This window comes from Danio aesculapii, chromosome 16 (assembly GCF_903798145.1).
Source record: "Danio aesculapii chromosome 16, fDanAes4.1, whole genome shotgun sequence".
Lineage (NCBI taxonomy): Eukaryota > Metazoa > Chordata > Actinopteri > Cypriniformes > Danionidae > Danio > Danio aesculapii.
In genome coordinates this window covers 1,411,161-1,432,342 of record NC_079450.1, presented here as the reverse complement: position 1 = coordinate 1,432,342, position 21,182 = coordinate 1,411,161, and the positions used below count along the sequence as shown (strand labels likewise).

The 21,182-nt window shown below is 38.8% G+C and overlaps 2 protein-coding genes across 2 annotated transcripts in view; both read left to right on the top strand.

The window, feature by feature from the left end:
- Positions 1 to 1,173: 1,173 nt before the first annotated feature.
- Positions 1,174 to 19,401, top strand: tmem222a (transmembrane protein 222a). The gene is made up of 6 exons (XM_056476060.1): positions 1,174 to 1,299; positions 3,171 to 3,255; positions 3,340 to 3,371; positions 9,258 to 9,354; positions 10,023 to 10,153; positions 17,903 to 19,401. Exons 1-6 carry the CDS (start codon positions 1,181 to 1,183, stop codon positions 17,988 to 17,990), a joined length of 552 nt encoding a protein of 183 aa, XP_056332035.1. The 5' UTR covers positions 1,174 to 1,180; the 3' UTR covers positions 17,991 to 19,401.
- A 1,330-nt stretch (positions 19,402 to 20,731) lies between these two features.
- tpbgl (trophoblast glycoprotein-like) overlaps positions 20,732 to 21,182 on the top strand; it is an 8,430-nt gene continuing 7,979 nt past the window's right edge. Inside the window, exon 1 of the mRNA XM_056475963.1 lies at positions 20,732 to 20,970. Within this exon, the coding sequence (XP_056331938.1) occupies positions 20,732 to 20,970 (239 nt within the window). The remainder of the gene's footprint in view (positions 20,971 to 21,182) is intronic.

Genomic DNA, 21,182 nt, shown 5'->3' with positions numbered 1-21,182 from the left:
TAAATAATCCTTTCTCAACAATCTGTGTTGGATCAGAGTTACTCAACTTATATGTTAAAGTAAACATTTATTCCTGGCCAATATATAGAGTAAATATATGTTGCATCTGTGTTGTTCATTAAAAAAAAAATTATCAAAAATATATTTAATTTTAAACTAAATATGTTTCTAAATATTATAAAAATATATTGATTTAGTAAAAAAATGTATATAATTATCATACATTATTACAAATAAAGATTTATGTGATGTTACATGTGAATATATGAAGGGGAAAATTCATTTATTTTTTTTTTTCGGCTTAATCCCTTTATTAATCAGGGGTCGCCACAGCGGAATGAACCGCCAATTTATCCAGCATATGTTTTAGGCAGCGGATGCACTTCCAGCTGCAACCCATCTCTGGGAAACGTCCATGCACACTCATTCACACACACAATCATGCACTATGGACAATTTCGGGACTCGAACCAGCGACCTTCTTGCTGTGAGGCGATTGTGCTCCACCGTGCTGCCCCTAAAGGGTAAAATATTTATTTATTTTTTTAAAAACTATATATTTTAAAATAGAATTCAATAATGTATTTGTAGAAAATATATTTATGCAAATATAGCACATCTAGATGAATTGATGAACTAAATTGGCCATAGTGTATGAGTGTGTGTGAATGAGTGTATATGAGTGTTTTCCAGTACTGGGTTGGAAGGGCATCCGCTGTGTAAAACATACTGGAATAGTGGCGGTTCATATATATATATATATATATATATATATATATATATATATATATATATATATATATATATATATATATATATACTTTTAATTTTTTTTTTTTTTTACCCTATGTAGATTATTAACTTCAGATAAATAACACCCCTTAAGAGCAATAAGACTTTATTAGGCGTTATTTTCAAGACAATAAAGTACATATTTAACATTACACTTTGCATTCTTGATATCAGAATAGAAGTTAATTTGTACTACGAAGTGTAAAACAAAAAGCATTAATGTAAAGTACATATAATGAATGTATTAGTTCCTCTGATCTTTCTTTCTGGAATATTATATGTTGATAAACCCAAGTGGTACAAGCGTTGTTGTATTCGGCTAGCGCTCGGCTTTTTCCGGCGGCACGAGTGTGCGTGTGGCCGTGATGACGTCAGCGCACAGACTGTGATGGCGGATGTAAGCGAGATTGACACCATGAAGCACTACCACAGCGGTTTCGACAAAATCGACAGAGAAATGAGCCGGTACCCGCACTGTATCGTCTGGACACCGATCCCGGTACTGACGTGAGTAACCAAACGAGTCGTTCTGGCGGATGCGCGCTTTATCGAGCGCGTGTCCGTCTGTCATAATGATGAGAGGCGAGCTCGTATAATCAAAACACACAAGCTTTCGCTTTCTATCTTTCTATCACACACACACACACACACACACACACACACACACACACACATTAGTATACATGATTGACAACGGCTCTCTATGTGCACTTTTCACTCTTAAACTGTACACACACACTCATTAACATGCACACACAGTCTCAAAAATCCATACAAACACACTCATAGACAAATATACCCTCTAACACATACACACACACACTCTTAAACATACACACTATCATACACTTGCACTCAAACAGATGCACACACACACACACACTCAGTCATAGATAAATATACTCTCTAACACACTCTCATAAACATACACTTTATCATACGCATACAGTCCAACAGACGCACTTACACACATAAACATGCACACACAGTCTCTTAAACATCCATACAAGCACACTCAGACAAGTATACTCTCTAACACACACACACAGACACACACACTCTTAAACATACACACTATCATACACTTACACTCAAACAGACGCACTTACACACACACACACACACGCACACACACACACACACACACAGTAATAGACAATTATACTCTCTAACACACACACTATCATACACTCACACTCTCTCAAACAGATGCACACACACACACTCAGTCATAGATAAATATACTCTCTAACACACTCTCATAAACATACACTTTATCATACGCATACAGTCCAACAGACGCACTTACACACATAAACATGCACACACAGTCTCTTAAACATCCATACAAGCACACTCAGACAAGTATACTCTCTAACACACACACAGACACACACACTCTTAAACATACACACTATCATACACTTACACTCAAACAGACGCACTTACACACACACACACACAGTAATAGACAATTATACTCTCTAACACACACACTATCATACACTCACACTCTCTCAAACAGACAGACACACACACAGTCATAGACAAATATACTCTTAACACACAATCAGTAGACAAATATAATTTCTAACACACACATACACACTCACACACACTCATAAACATACACACTATCATACACTTACTCTCTCAAACACACACTCATAAACATACACACTATTATACACTTACACTTTCTCAAACAGCCGCACTTACACACACACACACACACACACACACACACATACACACATACACACTAAGTCATAGACAAATATACTCTAACACACACACACACACTCATAAACACACACTATCATACACTCACACTCTCAAACAGACACACACACACTCACACCAAGTCATAGACAAAAATACTCTCTAACACACACATATATACACACACACACACTCATAAACACACACTATCATGCACTCACACTCTCTCAAACAGACACACACACACACTCACACCAAGTCATAGACAAATATACTCTCTAACACACACACACTCATAAACACACACTATCATACACTCACACTCACACACATATATTCCCGATCAGTGTCTGTGGTGTATGGTGAACAGTATTTATGGGTTTTGTATTGTTGTGTTGTGTTCATTATTCATTATTGTTATGCTGTGTTGTGTTTATTACTGTGGTGTTGTGTTATTAATTGTGTTGTTGATTATTGTGTTGTGTTGATTGTATTGTTGTGTTCATCATTCATAATTATATTGCTGTGTTGTGTTTATTACTGTGGTGTTGTGTTAGTTATTGTGTTGTTGATTATTGTGTTGATTGTTGTATTGTTGTGTTCATCAGTCATCAATGTATTGTTGTGTTGTGTTGATTATTGTTGTGTGTTGTCAGCTGGTTCCTGCCCTTCATTGGCCACATGGGCATCTGCAGCTCCGCCGGGGTGATCCGGGATTTCGCAGGACCGTACTTCGTCTCAGTGAGTCTCCTACATCTGCTCATTCTGTCTTTAATCAGCACTGATTCTGCTTATTAACACGTCTCTCATCTCTGCTGTACACAGGAGGACAACATGGCCTTCGGAAAACCAACAAAGTGAGCGTAAAAACACATCACATTTCATTTACTATAAAATATGGCCAACCCAGAGAGCGATCATTATCATAAACTATTAAAGGGGTGGTCCACTATGACAGTGTTTCTCAACCACGTTCCTGGAGGACCACCAGCCCTGCACATTCACACCTGATTCAGATCATCAGCTCATTAGCAGAGACTGAAAGACGTGTGACAGACAAAGGAGACATCTAAAACATGCAGTGTTGGTGGTGCTCAGGGAATGTAGCTGAGAAACACTGCCCTATGATATGATATTGTTGATGTGTAATGTAGCTGCGTGAACATAAACAGCATCTCTGAATGTAAGATGCTCAATGTAAAGGGAAACATTGGGTTTTACAGAGTTAGCTTAGCAAAGCCTACAATGAACGAAGTTTGAGGACTACAAAGAATACATCCAGACTAGTGAGATCACAAACGCTTCAGGTTATGTGCGTTCACCCTGCACAGCAAAGGGGCGTGGCCAGAGGCGCTGTAATGTTACAGCAGAGATAGAGCTAAAATGTCATCCAAACGCTGCTATTTCCACAGAGCTGCTTCTGTTTCTGTATTTGGGCTTCCAAAGGACACGACACAAAGACAGAAGTGCTTACAGTTTAATAATAATTATTCTTCAGAGAATTATTAAACAGATATAGCTCTAGCATTTGACAAAGGACAGCTTCTAGAATCTCTCCCAGTTCAGTGCTGGATTCAGCTGAAACTCCTTAGAGAAGGAGCAGCTCAACCATAATAGCAGAAGCTGTGGATTGTGAGACGCGACCTCTAAGAGTTTTTATTAGTTAAAATTGCACGTAAACAAGGATGTAAACAAAGGGGAAATGCTGTTTGGCACCGCTAATGCTGCGTTCACACCAGACGTGGAAGAAGCATCAAGCGCGAGTGATTTACATGGTAAGTCAAGGCAAACAAGCGCATTACAAACGGCGCATTACGCGTGAATTGCGCGGCGCGAATGACGCGATATGCACGAATTGAGAATTTTGCGTTTGACGTGATTTACGTGCAAATCGCTCGAGTTCGAAAATCTGAACTTCAGCAGACATTCGCACCGTGTTAACCAATCAGGAGCTTGCGCTTGTGGACGCATGATTATGACGTAGCGCTTGTTGTTGGTGTCCCGGGGGAAAATCCTCCAGCGGACACCGACAACAGTTGATCAAACTGGGCTCGGCTCAGTCAGAAGCACCGCTGAAAGCTTCCATCATCCATTATCCAGGTACAGTTCTGGAGGAGTTTATGAGCTCACAGAGCTGGCTGCACCTCTGAAAGGATCTAGTGGACTCAGACATGGCTCCAAATGATACGATGCTGTTTTTCAGCCTTCATAAAGCACATAACACAGCTATTCTCTCAATAAAATCCATGTTAGCCATTTAGCAACGAAGCTACAGTCACAGGACAGACAGAAGCCCTGCCCATGATGCGAATCCGCGTCTGTTCTGAAGTGAATTTGACGTGCGAATGAAGCGCGTAAACTCAAAATGTTCACGCACGAATATCGCGATTTAGACGTGCACTCCGCGTCTGGTGTGAACACAGCATAACAGTTTAGGTACAAACTCTGTTTATCCATCAAACCCCTGTAAACAGCCACAATCTTCATCAGTGCTGCAGTGTCAATCTATGCGGACGCTTTCCCTGTGTTCTACATCTCAGATAATGAACTGACACATGCTTATAACCCCAATATATATATATGAAAGACACTTGTCATGTTATTGTAGAGAGCAGGCGTGAGGTTCAGCTGTGTCCTCTTCGTTTTCTGTCTGATTCAGGCTCAAACTGCTAGCAGCTACTGTTTACACACCGCAAAAGTGTGTGCTTGTAGGGGCGTGACGTGGAGCCAATCCGTGAATCACTGCACATTATGCTAGCTGACCAATCAGAGCCTCTTGAGGGCGGGTCTTTGAGGAACTAGGACGTATGACAGTGGTTTTCATGTTAGCTGAGTAGCTGTATATAAATAAAGTTAGGTATATGAACAAATAAGGGGATTTTCTACAAGTAAAGCAGGAGCACACATTGCTTTGCATCTTATAAACACAACCAAGCCTGAAAAATACACTGTGCACCAGTCATTTAATAATACATAAAAATAATACTTGTAATATTTAAAGTCTGCAATATCAAGACGTACAGTGTTTATTTGACTAGTGTCTTAAAGGGACAGTTCACCCAAAAGTGAAAATTCTGTCATCATTTACTAACTAGTTTATTTCATCAACACGAAAAAAGATATTTTGAAGAATGTTAGAAACCTGTAATTATTGACTTTTATAGTATTTGTTTTTTCTACTATAGAAGTCAATGGTTAAAGGTTTTCAGCTTGCTTCGAAATATCTTCTTTTGTGTTTAACAGAAGAAACTCATAAAGGCTTATAACCATTTGAGCGTGAGTCAATAGTGAGTAAACTTTCATTTTTGGGTGAACAGACCCTTTAAAGTGAACAGTTAATCATTTATTCATTCATTCATTTATTTTCCTTCGGCTTAGTCCCTTTATTAATCAGAGGTTGCCACAGCGGAATGAACCACCAACTATTCCAGCAGCGGAATTTTTACGCAGCAGATGCCCAGCTGCAACCCAGTACTGGAAAACACCCATACACACTCATTCTCACACACACACATTCATACGCTACAGCCAATTTAGTTAATCAATTCCCCTATAGCACATGTGTTTGGTCCATGAGGGAAACCAGAGCACCCGGAGGAAACCCACGCCAACACGGGGAGAACATGAAAACTCCACATAGAAACACCAATTGACCCAGCCAGGACTCGAACCAGCGACCTTCTTGCTGAGTCACTGTGCTGCCGATAAATAACCAGTGCAAAGTAAAAAAAAAAAAAATCAATCTGCTTCTGCTGTGGAATGGCAGTCCTTTTCTGATTGGCTGAAATATGCTTAGACACACCTCTCCAACCATTAGTTTGCTGAGAGTGAACGATGAGAGGCGGAGCTCTAAAAGGAAAATCCCCGCCCTCTACTCAATATTCATTTTCATCAGTCAAAGGTTTGAAAATATTTTTAAAAAATAGCTTATTCTGCTCACCAAGGCGGCATTTATTTGGTCAAAAATACGGTAAAAATGATAATTAGTGAAAATTATTATCATTTGAAATGGCTGTGAATGTACAGGTACCAAAGTGAATTTATTCCTGTGACTTAAAGCTGGATTTTCATCATCGTTACTCCGTTCTTCAGTGTCACCTGATTATAAATAGATTTATAATATAAAAAAAGATTGCAAATAAGAAAATAAATTAATCAAAGAATCCTAAAAGTCAAATGTATCACAGTTTCTACAATTAGGCCTGTCATGTTAAGGAATCTTTGCTGTGCGATAATATATATTGTCACAGAAATGGTTGTGATAAGTAGTATTATTGTCATTTTGAGATCATTTTATACCACTATTACAAGTTTAAATTATTAAAATATTAGATTAGATTCATCTTTATTGTCATTACACATGTACATGTACAAGGCAATGAAATGCAGTTTGGGTCTAACCAGCAGTGCAATAGCAGCAAGTGCAGGAGACAGGTATAAGTTATAAAGTGCAGTTATAGATAAACTATGGTGATATTTACAGATGGATGTACTATGAACATTATATACAGGTTGTATTAGCTATGAACAGATTTACAATAAATGAATATATGTACAGGATGCTATTAATAATCAAGATGAAACGTAACACTCAGTGAGTCTCTAATGATGCTGGATGAAAAAAGAGATGACACAACTGCTTGTTAAGTGAAACAAAAAGTAAGTATTTATTAAACAGATAATGTCAAGCAATGAATATAGGAACTGTAATGTAATGTAAATGTAATTTTAAATAATCGAATTAAACAATGAAAGCAGGAGTGTTGCCAAAACTAAGAAATAAATATAACAAAACGATCTAACTAGACCCCAACCCACTAAACTAACTAATCAAAGAAAAATGCAGAAACAAAACCGTAATCTTTAGCTCGTAGCTTAACTAAACTTCATAACTATGTAAACATAATTACACATGTGGCAATGCCTCCATCAACTAACTAACAAATAGATATACTAAACTGCTAACATTACTAAAGTACACACTGTTAGCTATTAGCAAAACAAGAGCTATTAATCCAATTCTCATAAAGATCGTTCAACTTCTCAATAGATACTAAATTGAGCTGCACAAGATTATCTAATAAAGCACTGACTTAATCGAGAGAAAACTAGCTGGCCGACACAAGTGAGGAGACTCCTGAAGAACAGCACAAGCGCACGGCTTTTATACTGTGCGGACCAGCTTCTGATTGGCGCGCTGATCGAGTGACGATGGTGATTGACAGCCCCTTCAACCAATGGTTGCACACCTAAAACAGAACAGGATACACAGCGGAAAAGACAGAAGATCACGCAAAACAACAAAACACCACAAAACATACGTGAAACCTAACAGCCACATTATATATATATAATGATTATATAACAGTATAATAATGCAAATATAAATAAACACTTTAAATTACCTAGTGTTCTGAAGGATATTTAGATTATATAATTTGATGTTAGAAAGATATGCATATGGGTTTGGATATGATAATAAGTGCCAGAAGAGAGGTCAACATCCCCTCCTCTCCCTCTCCTGTTGTCTCAGGATAAGCACTTTAGTAGAGTTCCCACCTTTAAATTGCTGAGTGTGCAAATATCCTCTGATCTATTATGAGATGCCCAAGTTAAGTTCATGATTTTACAGCATGTACCCTCTTTGTGAATCCAAAAAAGCAGGTCTTCCTTGTGATGTTCTAATGCAAGTGTACTTGACCTTTATACGGCCAGTTCTTGAGTATGCCAGTCTGGGGCGGACTACCTAAAGGTGTCTCTGAGGAGATAGAGAGGATGCAAAAGTGATGCTGTCGGATAATACATATTCCGACTTCATCTTTCCCAACACTGAGTGAAAGGTGTGAGGAAGCCACCATACATACTCTCACTAAAATACTCAGTGATAGTCTATCACCACGGCATTGTTTTCTTCCTAAGGCTCCAGTGTCATCCTACCTTCTTAGGCGACATAAGACATTTGCTATACTCAGGAGTAAAACTAAACGTCATGAACTCTCCTTTATTCCTCGTGCTCTAAAACTGTTGCCTGCATAATTTGATGTTTTTAATTATTGTTTTTACCTTGTTTGTTTATCATGTTATATATTAGTATTTTTATTAGTCAAATATTGTTTCCAGTGTGTGTTTGACGCATTTCAGGTAATTGTGCAGCAATACCTTGTCTTGTAAATTTTAACTAGACTAAAGGTAAATGTTATTATACATACTATTAAATGTCCTATTAGGTAAATGTCCAATTATAAACTTTGTTAAATGGCTTTAATGTTACTTTTAAATATGTAAATATATATTACAATGGCAAAGATGATTGAGATCATCTATAAGTTGATATATTGATTATTGTGACAGGCCTGTCTACAATACTATGTGAAGCAAGACAAACAAATTCAGCGCTAATAATTGAACACAATCATTATTAGTGATTTAGTACCAATGATAACGGCTCACAATAGAACAGCAGATCGACATATTATAATGATTTCTGAAGGATCATGCTGCATTTTTAATTCATGCTGTAATAAAAGTCTGCAGCAACTTACACTTCACACTGATTTGAACTTGTTTTAATTGTAATGCAATAATGTGCACCTTTTGTAAGCGCTCTACAGAAAAATCTTGAATTGTTTAAAATAAGTGTGTAATTCTTTATGGATCCTTACCCCCCTGATCTGCATATGAAATATAGTTGTTTAAAGATGATGTTATTGATGTAATGTGTTCTTTAATGCTTGTTTTTGTAGATACTGGAAGCTGGATAAGAATAAAGTGTACGGCAGTGGAGCAAACGCCTGGGATGTGGCCGTACATGAAGCGTCGGAGGAATACAAGAACAGAATGGTGGGAAATCTGCTGGGATATCTGACAGAAATTAGAAATGCACCAATATTTATCAGATGCTGATATTGGATTGATTTAAAACTATAAGCACAGATGGTTAATAATTCCCTGTAAGAAATGAGCTGCACTGTGTAATAATCCAACGTTTTTCTTAGAGCAAAATTATTAAATGCTTGCAAAAAAACTCAATATTATATGTACAAAATATCAGTCTAATATTATATTGTTATAATATATATATGAGTATAACTTTAGCTGAGTTGTTTAAAGGGGGCAGAGTCTTGTGGGGGTCATGTTCATTTTAGACAAAAGATTATTATTAATACACACTTCTCTGTCTGATTAATCTGTATGTTTACAAAAAAACAATCAGTCCAAGGCACTCTAAAATAATGTAAAAAAACTTTAAAAGCCTTTATTGACATGGCTATTATTTTAAAGAGTTGTTTAAATAATAGACGTGTCCAAAATGGCAGATTTTTCGAGTGCCTTGGACTAATAGTTTTTTTGTAGATCATGAAGAATCCCCTATCCAAAAGCACAGGCACGTTAATTTACGCCTGAAGCACCTTTAGTTTTAGTGATTTTAGATTTGATCATCTGTGTGTTTATCTATTTTTTTCATTGCTTAGTGTTAACCGCTGTTGGCTTGTGTTGGTTTTTTTCAGCACAATCTGTGTTGTGATAACTGTCACTCTCATGTGGCCATGGCTCTGAATCTGATGCGCTACAACAACAGCTCATCCTGGAACATGGCTAACCTGTGCCTGCGCTTTCTCATCCACAGCAAACACGTCAGGTCAGAAACATCGCCATCAAACACAAGCTAACATTAACCTGTTTACCTCTACATGTAAAAAAATGAGACCGTTTGAAATGAGAAAAATATGTAGAGCGGGGCATGATGTACTTTGTGAGCCGATTGGATTGTAGGAAGACGGGTATTACTAACAAAATGAAGGAAGATTGACGAATGGATGAAGGCAGAGCTGAAATGAGACAATGATAGCCCCACCCTAATTGACTGATAGGACCACCCTAAAAGACTGATAGCCTAGCCCTAAAATATTGGTTGCCCCAACATAAATGACTGATAGCTCCTCCTAAAGGATTGATAGACCCTCCCTAAAAGATTGATAGCCCTCCCTAAAGGACTGATAGTTCCTCCCTAAAGGACTGATAGCTCCACCCTAAATGACTGATAGCCCCTCCCTAAAGGACTGATAGCCCCTCGCTAAAAGACTGATAGCTCCACCCTAACAGACTGATAGCCCCTCCCTAACAGACTGATAGCTCCACCCTAAAAGACTGATAGCCCCTCCCTAAAGGATTGATAGTTCCACCCTAAAAGACTGATAGGCCCTCCCTAAAAGGAATGATGACCCTACCTTAATGCACTGATAGCTCCACCCTAACACACTGATAGCTCCACCCTAAAGACTGATATCTCTATCATAAAGGACAGATAGCTTCATCCTAAAAAAACTGTTAGCTCCGGCCTAAGTTACAGATGGTCCCGCCTTAAAGAACTGATAGCTCCGCCCTAAAGGCATTCCATGTGACCGGATGTGAAGAGAGTTGTTTTGAGGGGGCAGGGAAGGTTATGATCCGTGATTAAAGATTCTGAGGGTAACTGAAGTTTTTATAAAATAATGAAGATACTTGATCTGTAACAACACCTACTATATTCCCATCTTTCAGCCAAAAGCATGTTATCATGCCTGAGTTTAACTATTCATCACTGCTGCATGATTTCACTGAATATTTTTGTTGAGCTTTTAACATAAAATGAAATAACAATCATTTAGAAAATCAATTGGTAGCTTGGGGTGGCGCAGTGGGTAGCACAATCGCCTCACAACAAGAAGGTCGCTGGTTCAAGCCTCGGCTGGGTCAGTTGGCATTTCTGTGTGGAGTTTGCATGTTCTCCCCGTGTTCGCGTGGGTTTCCTCCGGGTGCTCCGGTTTCCCCCACAGTTCAAAAAACGTGGTACAGGTGAATTGGGTAAGCTAAATTTGTCCGTTGTGTCTCTGTGTGTGTGGATGTTTCCCAGTGATGGGTTGCAGCTACAAAGGCATCCACTGCGTAAAACATGTGCTGGATAAGTTGGCGGTTCATTCCGCTGTGGCAACCCCAGATTAATAAAGGGACTAAGCTGAAAAGAAAACGAATGAATGAATTGGTAGCTTGATGCAGGTCTTAAAAAATCAAATCAATTAAAATAATTAATATGATGTGTCAGTAAATTGTGTTGCTTTATCAAATAATTGCAGGGCTGGTTAACCAGGCCAATTAAAGACACTTAACTACAATTCCTCCTCTGTATCATACAAATGTGTCATTTAAATGTCTATAAATGTCTAAAGCTGATTTGAGGTCAGGTAAAACAAAAAAACCAACAACAAGGGCAGTGGTGTTTAGCAGAGGTCAAAGGTTAGCGGTTAACCACCGAAATGTAAATATGTTTTTTGAAGCAGTTCTGATGTAACAAAGCCTCGTTTACTGAAATCATGTGACTGGCACTTTAATTATCACTGCTTTAGAAGAAATGCTTGGCAAATTTGAAATTTTAAAAGAATTATATTTTACAATAAGCTAAAAGGAAACTGAATCCAGCACAACTTTTATTGCATGCATGCTATATGAAACATATAGTCTAAAAGTTTAAATAAAATAAAAATAAGTAGGATAAATCCTTCACACCATGCATCGGTTATCTTTTCATGTAGGATATTCAGAGTGATGCTCTTAACATTTATCAATATGTGCATTAAATTGATAAGTCAACTTAAACACCATTAACAGTAATATTCAGCAATAGCATAACCGGCTGTTAGAAATGACAGCTTTATGCAGATACAGTCATTTGAACCAGTTGAATCGATTCATTTGAATCATTCATTCATTCATTTTCTTTTCAGCTTAGTCCCTTTATTAATTTGGGGTCGCCACAGCAGAATGAACCGCCAACTTATCCAGCACATGTTTTACACAGCAGATGCCCTTCCAGCTGCAACCCATCTCTGGGAAACATCCACACTCATACACTACAGACAATTTAGCCTACCCAATTCACCTGTACGGCATGAGTTTGGACTGTGGGGGAAACCGGAGCTCCCGGAGGAAGCCCATAAGAATGCAGGGAGAACATGCAAACTCCACACAGAAATGCCAACTGACCCAGCCTAGGCTTGAACCAGCGACCTTCTTGCTGTGAGGCGACAGCACTACCTACTGCGCCACTGCGTTGCCTCATTCGAATCTGTTCTCGGAAGTGTAAACCTATTAGGGTTGGGTCGCTAGACAATGCCATCATCCATCGCTGATGGCCAATGCTGAGCTGGCATCGCGATCCTCCACCCCGGCCCTGTCGCAGCAGCAACCTGCGCATTAGTGTACACTAATACGTCTTAGTTTTAAAATGGCACTTCAGAACGAAAACGATCCACATCCACACTGGCGTTTCATCTAGCATTTCTGAACAGCCCTGCGTCCTATACCGCTGAAAACCCACATCACGTGACCACACACACTCATGTGCTTTTGCATATGCACACCTCAGAGCTCCAGGAAGTCAGCGGGTGCTTTAAGCACAAAACCCCAGAGAGCAGTGCATGTCAGACAGTTTATCAAGGATGTACCGCTGGATGGCGTCTCACTATAGTGGTTAAACATGATATTTAATTAATCTTGTCTTCATCTAACGACTCTTCTGTGTTTTGAATCTATCAGGTAACGTGTCACAGCGTCAGTACACTGCTTCAGTCTTTCTCTTTCACGCTTGTACTTAGTCATTTTAGCTAAACCTCAGATACTGTTGGTTGGTTCATGTTGGTTGTGCACCTTCATTACCAACCAAGTTTGTGGACGCCATTATACCGACACAGATCACTCTGCCTATTCATGCCAGATTCCCGCAGGAAAAGTGATTGACAGGTGGTCATTTTTATGTAACTTATCTTTATTTGTTTATGATTTGGTTATGGGTAAAACAAAGACCATGCGGGTCGGGTAGTTGAAACTGTAGGCTACAAATGATTAATTCACTATGAATGAATGAATTATTCATAAATAATTAATTCACCGCCGCCTACGGCGATGATACCATAGTCCAGGGGTCACCAATCTCGGTCCCGGAGGGCCGGTGTCCCTCCAGGGTTTAGCTCCAACTTGCCTCAAAACACCTGCCTGGGTGTTTCAAGTATACCTAGTAAGACCTTGATTGTTCACCTAGCTTGTTCAGGTGTGTTTGATTACAGTTGGAGCTAAAATCTGCAGGACACCGGACCTCCAGGAACAAGTTTGGTGACCCCTGCCATAGTCCATTGCGATGTTTCACGTTAGACATCGTACATTTGGTCGACATCAACCAACCCTAAAACCTATCTAATCATTGTTAGCAAGTGGTTGTGATGATCATTATTAGCAGAAGAGAGTCAAATTATTAATGATTCTTTTTAAACTAAACAAATGACTCTGTTCAGATTGATGGGATTGATTCTGACCTTTAGAATCGACTCTTCTGAATCGATTCTTTTAAGAATTAACTCTCTGTTCTAGTGTTCAGTATTACAAAAGTTCACATCACTACTTTTAGCAGCAAATAAATAAGTACTCAGTGCTTAAAGAAGAGCTATTATGCAAAAATCACTTTTATAAGGGGTTTAAACACAGTTGTGTGTCTGTCAGCAGTGTGTGAATATCTCCAGTCTCTAATGGTCAACATGAATTAATTGTAATTTTTTATGATCAGCCTTGATCAAATCAGTCTGCAGAAACACTTTGATTGACATTCTCCCTTTGTATGTGTCATCACAGGGGGAAAGCCCCGCCCACTAGTGCCCATCTCTCCATCTCATTAGCATAAACAGCAGCCCTGAGTGAGAAGCAGCCGTCTGTCCATTAGCCATTAGAGTGTTTGAGCTGCTGAAGATAATGTCAGCATAGACTAAGAGGATTATAGATGTGGAGTTTTAGATGAACGGAGACAGGAGCGACATAGACTGACAGAAGCATGAAGCACACACTCACACTGAAGCACACATGCACACCTGACAACACACACACTTCTGTTTTACATCTGTCGCTATGCTGATGCACAGCCGACTAGCTCCGCCCTCTTCTGAAAAGAGCACAATCTCATTTGCATTTAAAGCGACAGTCACCAAAACACCACAATCAGGATCAAAGCCTGTAAGGGTCAGTGTCAGAGCGCTAGAGAACATTATCTGTGTGCTATTATCAGCTCAAACTCAAACACACACACACTCTAGAGACAGCAGAGATGCATTTAACATCTCGTAAAAAGGAGCATAATAGGTGTCCTTTAAATGTAAATGTCAGGTGTTTATAGCTCTGGTAGTAAATGCGATGAACTGTGAGTATAATCAGTGTGAGGAATAAGCGTGACAGCGCTGGAGGATGCAGAAGTCAGTGTGTCCTTACCTCTGACTCAATGATTTATGGCAGTGTGTGTGTGTGTTTGTTCCACTGGGATCTAGCTGTAGAGCACGCCAGCACACACACATGCAGGGGTTCTGGGAGAAATAGATGGATTGTAGCACTGAGTGTAAGATTGTACTCAGATTTCAGCACTTTAAAGCTACAGTTGTGTCCTTCTGGGGTTAGCGGAGACATTAGGGTGAGTAATTAAAGGGGTAGTTCACCTAAATATAACATTTCCTCATTTACTCACACTCAAGTGGTTGTAAACGTTTATAGTTTACAGTTATAGTCTTTGGGTTTCTTTCTTCTGTTGAACACCAAACGAGATATTCTGAGTAAGCAGCCATTGGCTTCCATAGTAGGATTTAGGGTAGGGCTGAACAGTATATGGTTTGAGCATCGATATTGCAATGTGCACGTCACAACAGTCCCATCGCAGTACATGCAATGTTGAGTTATGATAATAGTTGACCAGGAGAAACGCATGACTGTAGTTATTGCAGAGTTTAAAGGTGCAGTGTGTAGGTTTGACACCCAGTGGTGGAACTAGGTATTGCACTCCTGGATCAAAACAAACGCAAGCGCAGGTTGCCAGATTGAGGACAGGAGGGAGCGAGTGATTTAAAGCGTGTTCTGAATAAAAGCAACGAGACCTGATAGAAGGAATATTCTCCATATTAAAAGCAGTTTTTGTCCTAATCAACACCTCGAATTGATATATTAGAAACGGCTTTAATTTCTCACAGCTGAACAACAGAAAACAGACAGCGATCAGCTCAGGTAGAGCTCATGTGCTTTATTCAGTGTTAAATGCTAATAATGTGAGTTTGGATGCCATTTCACATGACATTTATTGCCATATAAACATCTGAAATTGAACTTTAGAACTAAACATGTTATTCAGCTTGTACATTTAATAATGTTAAAGAGGGTTCATATGTATTAATTAGATTATAAACTTTACCATTTCATCAGTGAGTGCACTATTCTGTGCTTCTGAATGGCTGTATTTACAGCTCTGTCATGTTTCTTCTAGTGCAAAAAGCCAGATTGTTCATCACTGCTCATCTCGTCATGTAGCGTGTTGTTAGGACACGCGGTTACAATGTAGCCTGCTCACCTAATGTTTACGCTCGTAATATTTATATTATTTGTTGATCAATAACCGGAGGTCGCATTTCAGTCACAGACGTATGCTTTCAGAGCCTTTCTGTCTGAATGAATGAAATGCGCTGTTTTCCAGCCAGAGCCACAGCGGAATGAACCGCCAACTTATCCAGCATTTGTTTTACGCAGCGGATGCCCTTCCAGCCGCAACCCATCTCTGGGAAACATCCACACACACTCATTCACACTCATACACTATACTATGGACAATTTAGCCATCCCAATTCACCTGAACCGCATGTGTTTGGACTGTGGGGGAAACCGGAGCACCCGGAGGAAACCCACGCGAACGCAGGGAGAACATGCAAACTCCACACAGAAAACCAACTGACCCAGCCGAGGCTCGAACCAGCGACCTTCTTGCTGTGAGGCAACTGCACTACCTACTGCGCCACTGCGTTGCCCCTGGTCCTGTTTAATATGCATTATTATAAAGAGATAATCTAAGAAGAAAATACAGTCTACATTTTTAATATGACAGTAAATATTTCACTAATAAATGTCTTCATAAAACCGTACACTACAATATTTATAATATTTCCTTCATAGACGTTGTAGTATAATGTTAGTGTGTCGTGTCAGCTTGTATGCAAATCAGAAAATATATCAACCAAACTGAAACAGGGCTGCACGATGTTGGAATAATCGGACATTGCAATGGTTTGTTTGTCTGCAATATATATTGCGATATGAATACCAATAAATAGGTATTTGGTAAGAATTCAGGTTCATAAATTGAATAATCAAATGTAAAATAACACTGCATAGACTTCATTGTATAAATAATTCAACAAAATATGTTTTTATTAAACTTACAAATGGTTCCTTGTGCCCAAATGCTTTAATCTCTCTTGATATGATAAAAACACATGCAAAAAATGATCAACCTTATGGTAAGAATCTTCAACTGCGGTCAGATAAAATCCCAGATCAATATTACAGATCCTGCAATGTCACTATTGTGAACACACATTGCGATATTGTACTCACATTGACTCCATTGTCAAAAAAGCTTAACAGAGGCTGTACTTTCTTCGTCAGCTGAGGAAGTTTAACCTCCCAAAGGAGCTGCTGAAACAGTTCTACACCTCCATCATTGAATCAGTCATCTGCACATCAATAACTGTCTGGTTCAGCTCAGCTACTAAATACGACCTCCAAAGCAAGTCACTGGTACAACCCTTCCTACTCCCCAAGAACTGTACTTATCCACAGCGAGCAGAAGGGCTGCCAAAATCACTCTGGACTCCTCACACCCAGCACACTGCCTCTTTGAACTGTTACCTTCTGGTCGACGCTACAGAGCACTGCGCACCAGAACAGCCCGACACAGAAACAGTTTCTTCCCTCAGGCAATCCATCTCATGAACACTTGATGATAATAATTGTGGAGCCAACATCACTACTGCTATACACTTTTATACACATATACACTTATTTAACAACACACTTTACATGCCAATTTGCACATAACAGCTGCACATATAACGTTGTATATAGTAATAAACATGTACATACACTTGTCAATCTGTATATTTGCACTCACTACTTACTTGTATTTTTTAAATATATTTATGATCTGTGTTTTGTCCTGTCTCTGTAATCCTGTTGCACTGTAGAAGCTCTGTCACCAAAACAAATTCCTCATATGTGTGAACATACCTGGCAATAAAGCTCTTTCTGATTCTGATTCTGATATCGATGCTAAAGCGATATATTGTGCATCCCTAAACTGAAACCAAAAACCATCCGGTTGTTGATCGATCGCTCATATTGAACAAAAATCAGCCGTTGTTAGATTAGCGCATTTCTAATAATCTTCAGATATTTATTTCGCACAGCCAGTTCGAGCTCTCTCTTTAAATCTACCTGCTGCTCAGATGGATTATTTGAAGGTGTGTGTGTGTGTGTGTGTGTGTTTCTCGTTGTTCTGCAGCTTCGTGGGGTTTCTGAAGACCTGGCTGCCTTTCCTGATGATTTGTGGGGTCATCGTTACCATCGCCCTTGCCGTCAACCTGCGGTGACTGATGCATGCTGGGAAACGGCGCCGACAGGAGCATCAAACACTGAGAGATGATGCACAGGATTAACCCAAACTCAGGATTAGCAAGAGTCACGGCTGTAAAACTCAATCAAAAGTGAATCTGCTGGAATTACAGACCGATATACACCTCACGACTCGCAGATTGTGTGTAAATATGTGAATTACAGGGACGTTTTCCATTACAGGAGCTTCATCATCTGATATATCTGTGTAGTATCATCACACATACAGGATATCAACGGCTTACAGTGATGAAACCGTTTCCTATTGAGACTGTTGCGAAATATCTATCCATGAACTGCATTCAGGAGAAGTGTGCACTAAAAAGGATGGGTTGTTTTAATGCAATGTTTGGTCAGATATGGAACAACCCAACTGTTGGGTTAAAAAAAGTGCAGTTTTAATTCAATTAAAATAATTAAGCATATTTGACCCAAGATTGTGTTCATTTATTTTTTTAAAATAAATGACCCTTTTAAAACTCAATGGTTGGGTTTTCTCAGTGTTGGGTCAATTTAATTAGTTTAATTAGTTAAATCATGCTTTTTAACTCAACGGTTGTGTGTGTCTATATTTGACTCAACATTGGGGTTCATTTATTCATTCATTCATTTTTTTTTCGGCTTAGTCTCTTTATTAATCTGGGGTCGCCACAGCGGAATGAACCGCCAACTTATCCAGCACGTTTTACACAGCGGATGCCCTTCCAGCTGCAACCCATCACTGGGAAATGGGTTCATTTATTGAATTAAATTTAAATAAATTTATTTTTACTAAATGGTTGGGTCTGTCTATATTTGACCTAACATTAGGTCAGTTTAATTAATTAAATTACACTTTTTTTTACTCAATCGTTGGGTTTGTTCATATCCGACCCAACATTGAATTTATTTAATTAAATTTAAATGACACTTTTTAACTCAGCAGTTGTGTTTGTCTATATTTGACTTAACGTTGGGTTAATTTATTAAATTAAATTAAAATGACACATTTTAACTCAACAGTTGGGTTTTTCTATATTTGCCCCAATGTTGGGTCAATTTAATTAAATTTAAATGACCATTTTTAAACTCAATGGTTGGGTTTGTCCATATTTGATCCAGCGTTGGGTTCATTTGTTAAATTTAAATCAAGATTTTCAAACACTGCATTTGGGTTTGTAAATATTTGACCCAACATTGTGTTAAAACAGCCCAGTATATTTGGAATGTAAGCATGGAAATCCCCTTCATGGTTTTGTTTGGGTTTTGTCCTTGTGTTTAATCTGTTCCAGGATGTTTACAGGATGTTTGTGTTCTTTTAACGAGAGTTTTTTTTACATTTGGTTCATTACTTTAGATTTTTATGTCTTCATTTATATTTTATGACCAAATACAAACATATATCCATAATATTAGTTTGTCCTCATTACTTAAAAATAGAGGGATGGAGAAGGGATACATTTTAGGGATACTAAAATGGTGCTTTGTTATTTTTCAAGAGATTGAATGTGTTAGAATTTGTTTCATGTGGGCTGGGCTTGCTTGTTAATGATGTTTGCACACTCTTAAAACATGCTTCACTATTTTAACCCAATTTTGGGTAGAATATAGACAGGGTTAATCATTTTAAAATCAATTTTACTGGACCAAATATCACCCAACATTTTGATTTGTCTATTTGTATAGTGTAATAATCTAAAAACGAGTTTGCATTTCTCATTCATTTTAAATTACTGAAGGATACTTCATCTTGTTTTTTTTTTGCAAATTAGACTTATTCGTAATTAAAATAGAGCTACAGCGAGTATCATATCGACACCATACACAACAAACACGTCTGCATTGGCTCTTCGTTTCTCAACATGGAGAAGAAATTTGTTTGTAAAAGTAACTCAGATATTTTTATAGAATTTTTTTATCCATATCTGACCACCTTACGCTGGGTTACAAGTCATTCTTAGTGTATATTTGAGAATTTTATGCATGACAGATTTTTTTTTTTTCCTAAAAGTGCATAATGACTTCATTTACTCAGCCTTTACTTGTTTTAAACCTGTCTGAGATTCTTTCTTCTGCTGAACACAATAGCAGATATTTTGAAGAATGCTGAAAACCTGGAACCATAGTAGTTGTGTTTCCCACTTTGGATGTCATTAGTTACAGGTTTTCAACCTTTTTTCAGAATAACATCTATTGTGTCCAACAGAAGAAGAAAAAACTTGATAAAAAAACACTTAATAGCAAGTAAAAGTGAGTAAATTTACATTTTTGAGTGAACTTTGCCAGTATCTGTAAAAAAATACAGTATATAAACAGTTTTTTCACTTTTTTAAGTTTAACAGTTGTTGGAAGAAAGATCAGGGTATTGAAATCTGCTCATTTACAGGTGATTTATTAGTGTACCACAGCAACCCGTGCAAAATATATCACTTTAAAGTATTAAAATGTTCATAAAAGTCACTTTTCCCAACTTCTAAAAGTTGTTGAAAGAAAGATTAAGGTCACATAATGCTGTCCAAACAGGGGAAATAAAGTAAAAACTGCTAATTTGTGGATGTGTTTTACAGTGCAGCTCTGCTGAGAGTGCATGTGGTGTGCTCAGTGTGTGTTAGGTATGATAGGTGTTTGGAGTGTGTGAGCTCCACCCACCGCATCCTCAGCTGTGCAGTGGCCGGGCTGTGAGCGTCTTTCCCCGGGCAGCGCTGCTCAGACGCGCCGGTCTGTGAGTCGCAGAGCTCGGATGATGCCGCTGACGCTCGCCTGCGCGTCGCTCCTGCTGATGTGCGTCTGCTGGAGCGTCGCGTTGTGTCCGCCGCGCTGCGTCTGCTCCGGGACGCCGCTCACCGTGCGCTGCTCCCCCGCCGAGCTCCCGGGACAGACCGGCACTCTGAGCCGCTCCGGAGACTCCCTGCAGCAGCTACAGCACAGCGGCTTCCGCGGGCTGCGGAACGCCACACTGATGGAGCTCAGCCACAACCGGTGAGAAAAACACTCATACATCTGTCAGTCTGTTTATCCGCCTATCTGTCAGTTTATCTATAGCCATCTGTCTATTTGTCAATTAGATTTTAGCAACTATGTGTATATACAGTAGACAGCATTTGAAGTGGATCAAAAGTTGACAAGAATGAGTGTTGTTCAATAGATTTAGGACATCTTAGAGGTAAGATTATGATCCACTTCAAATATTA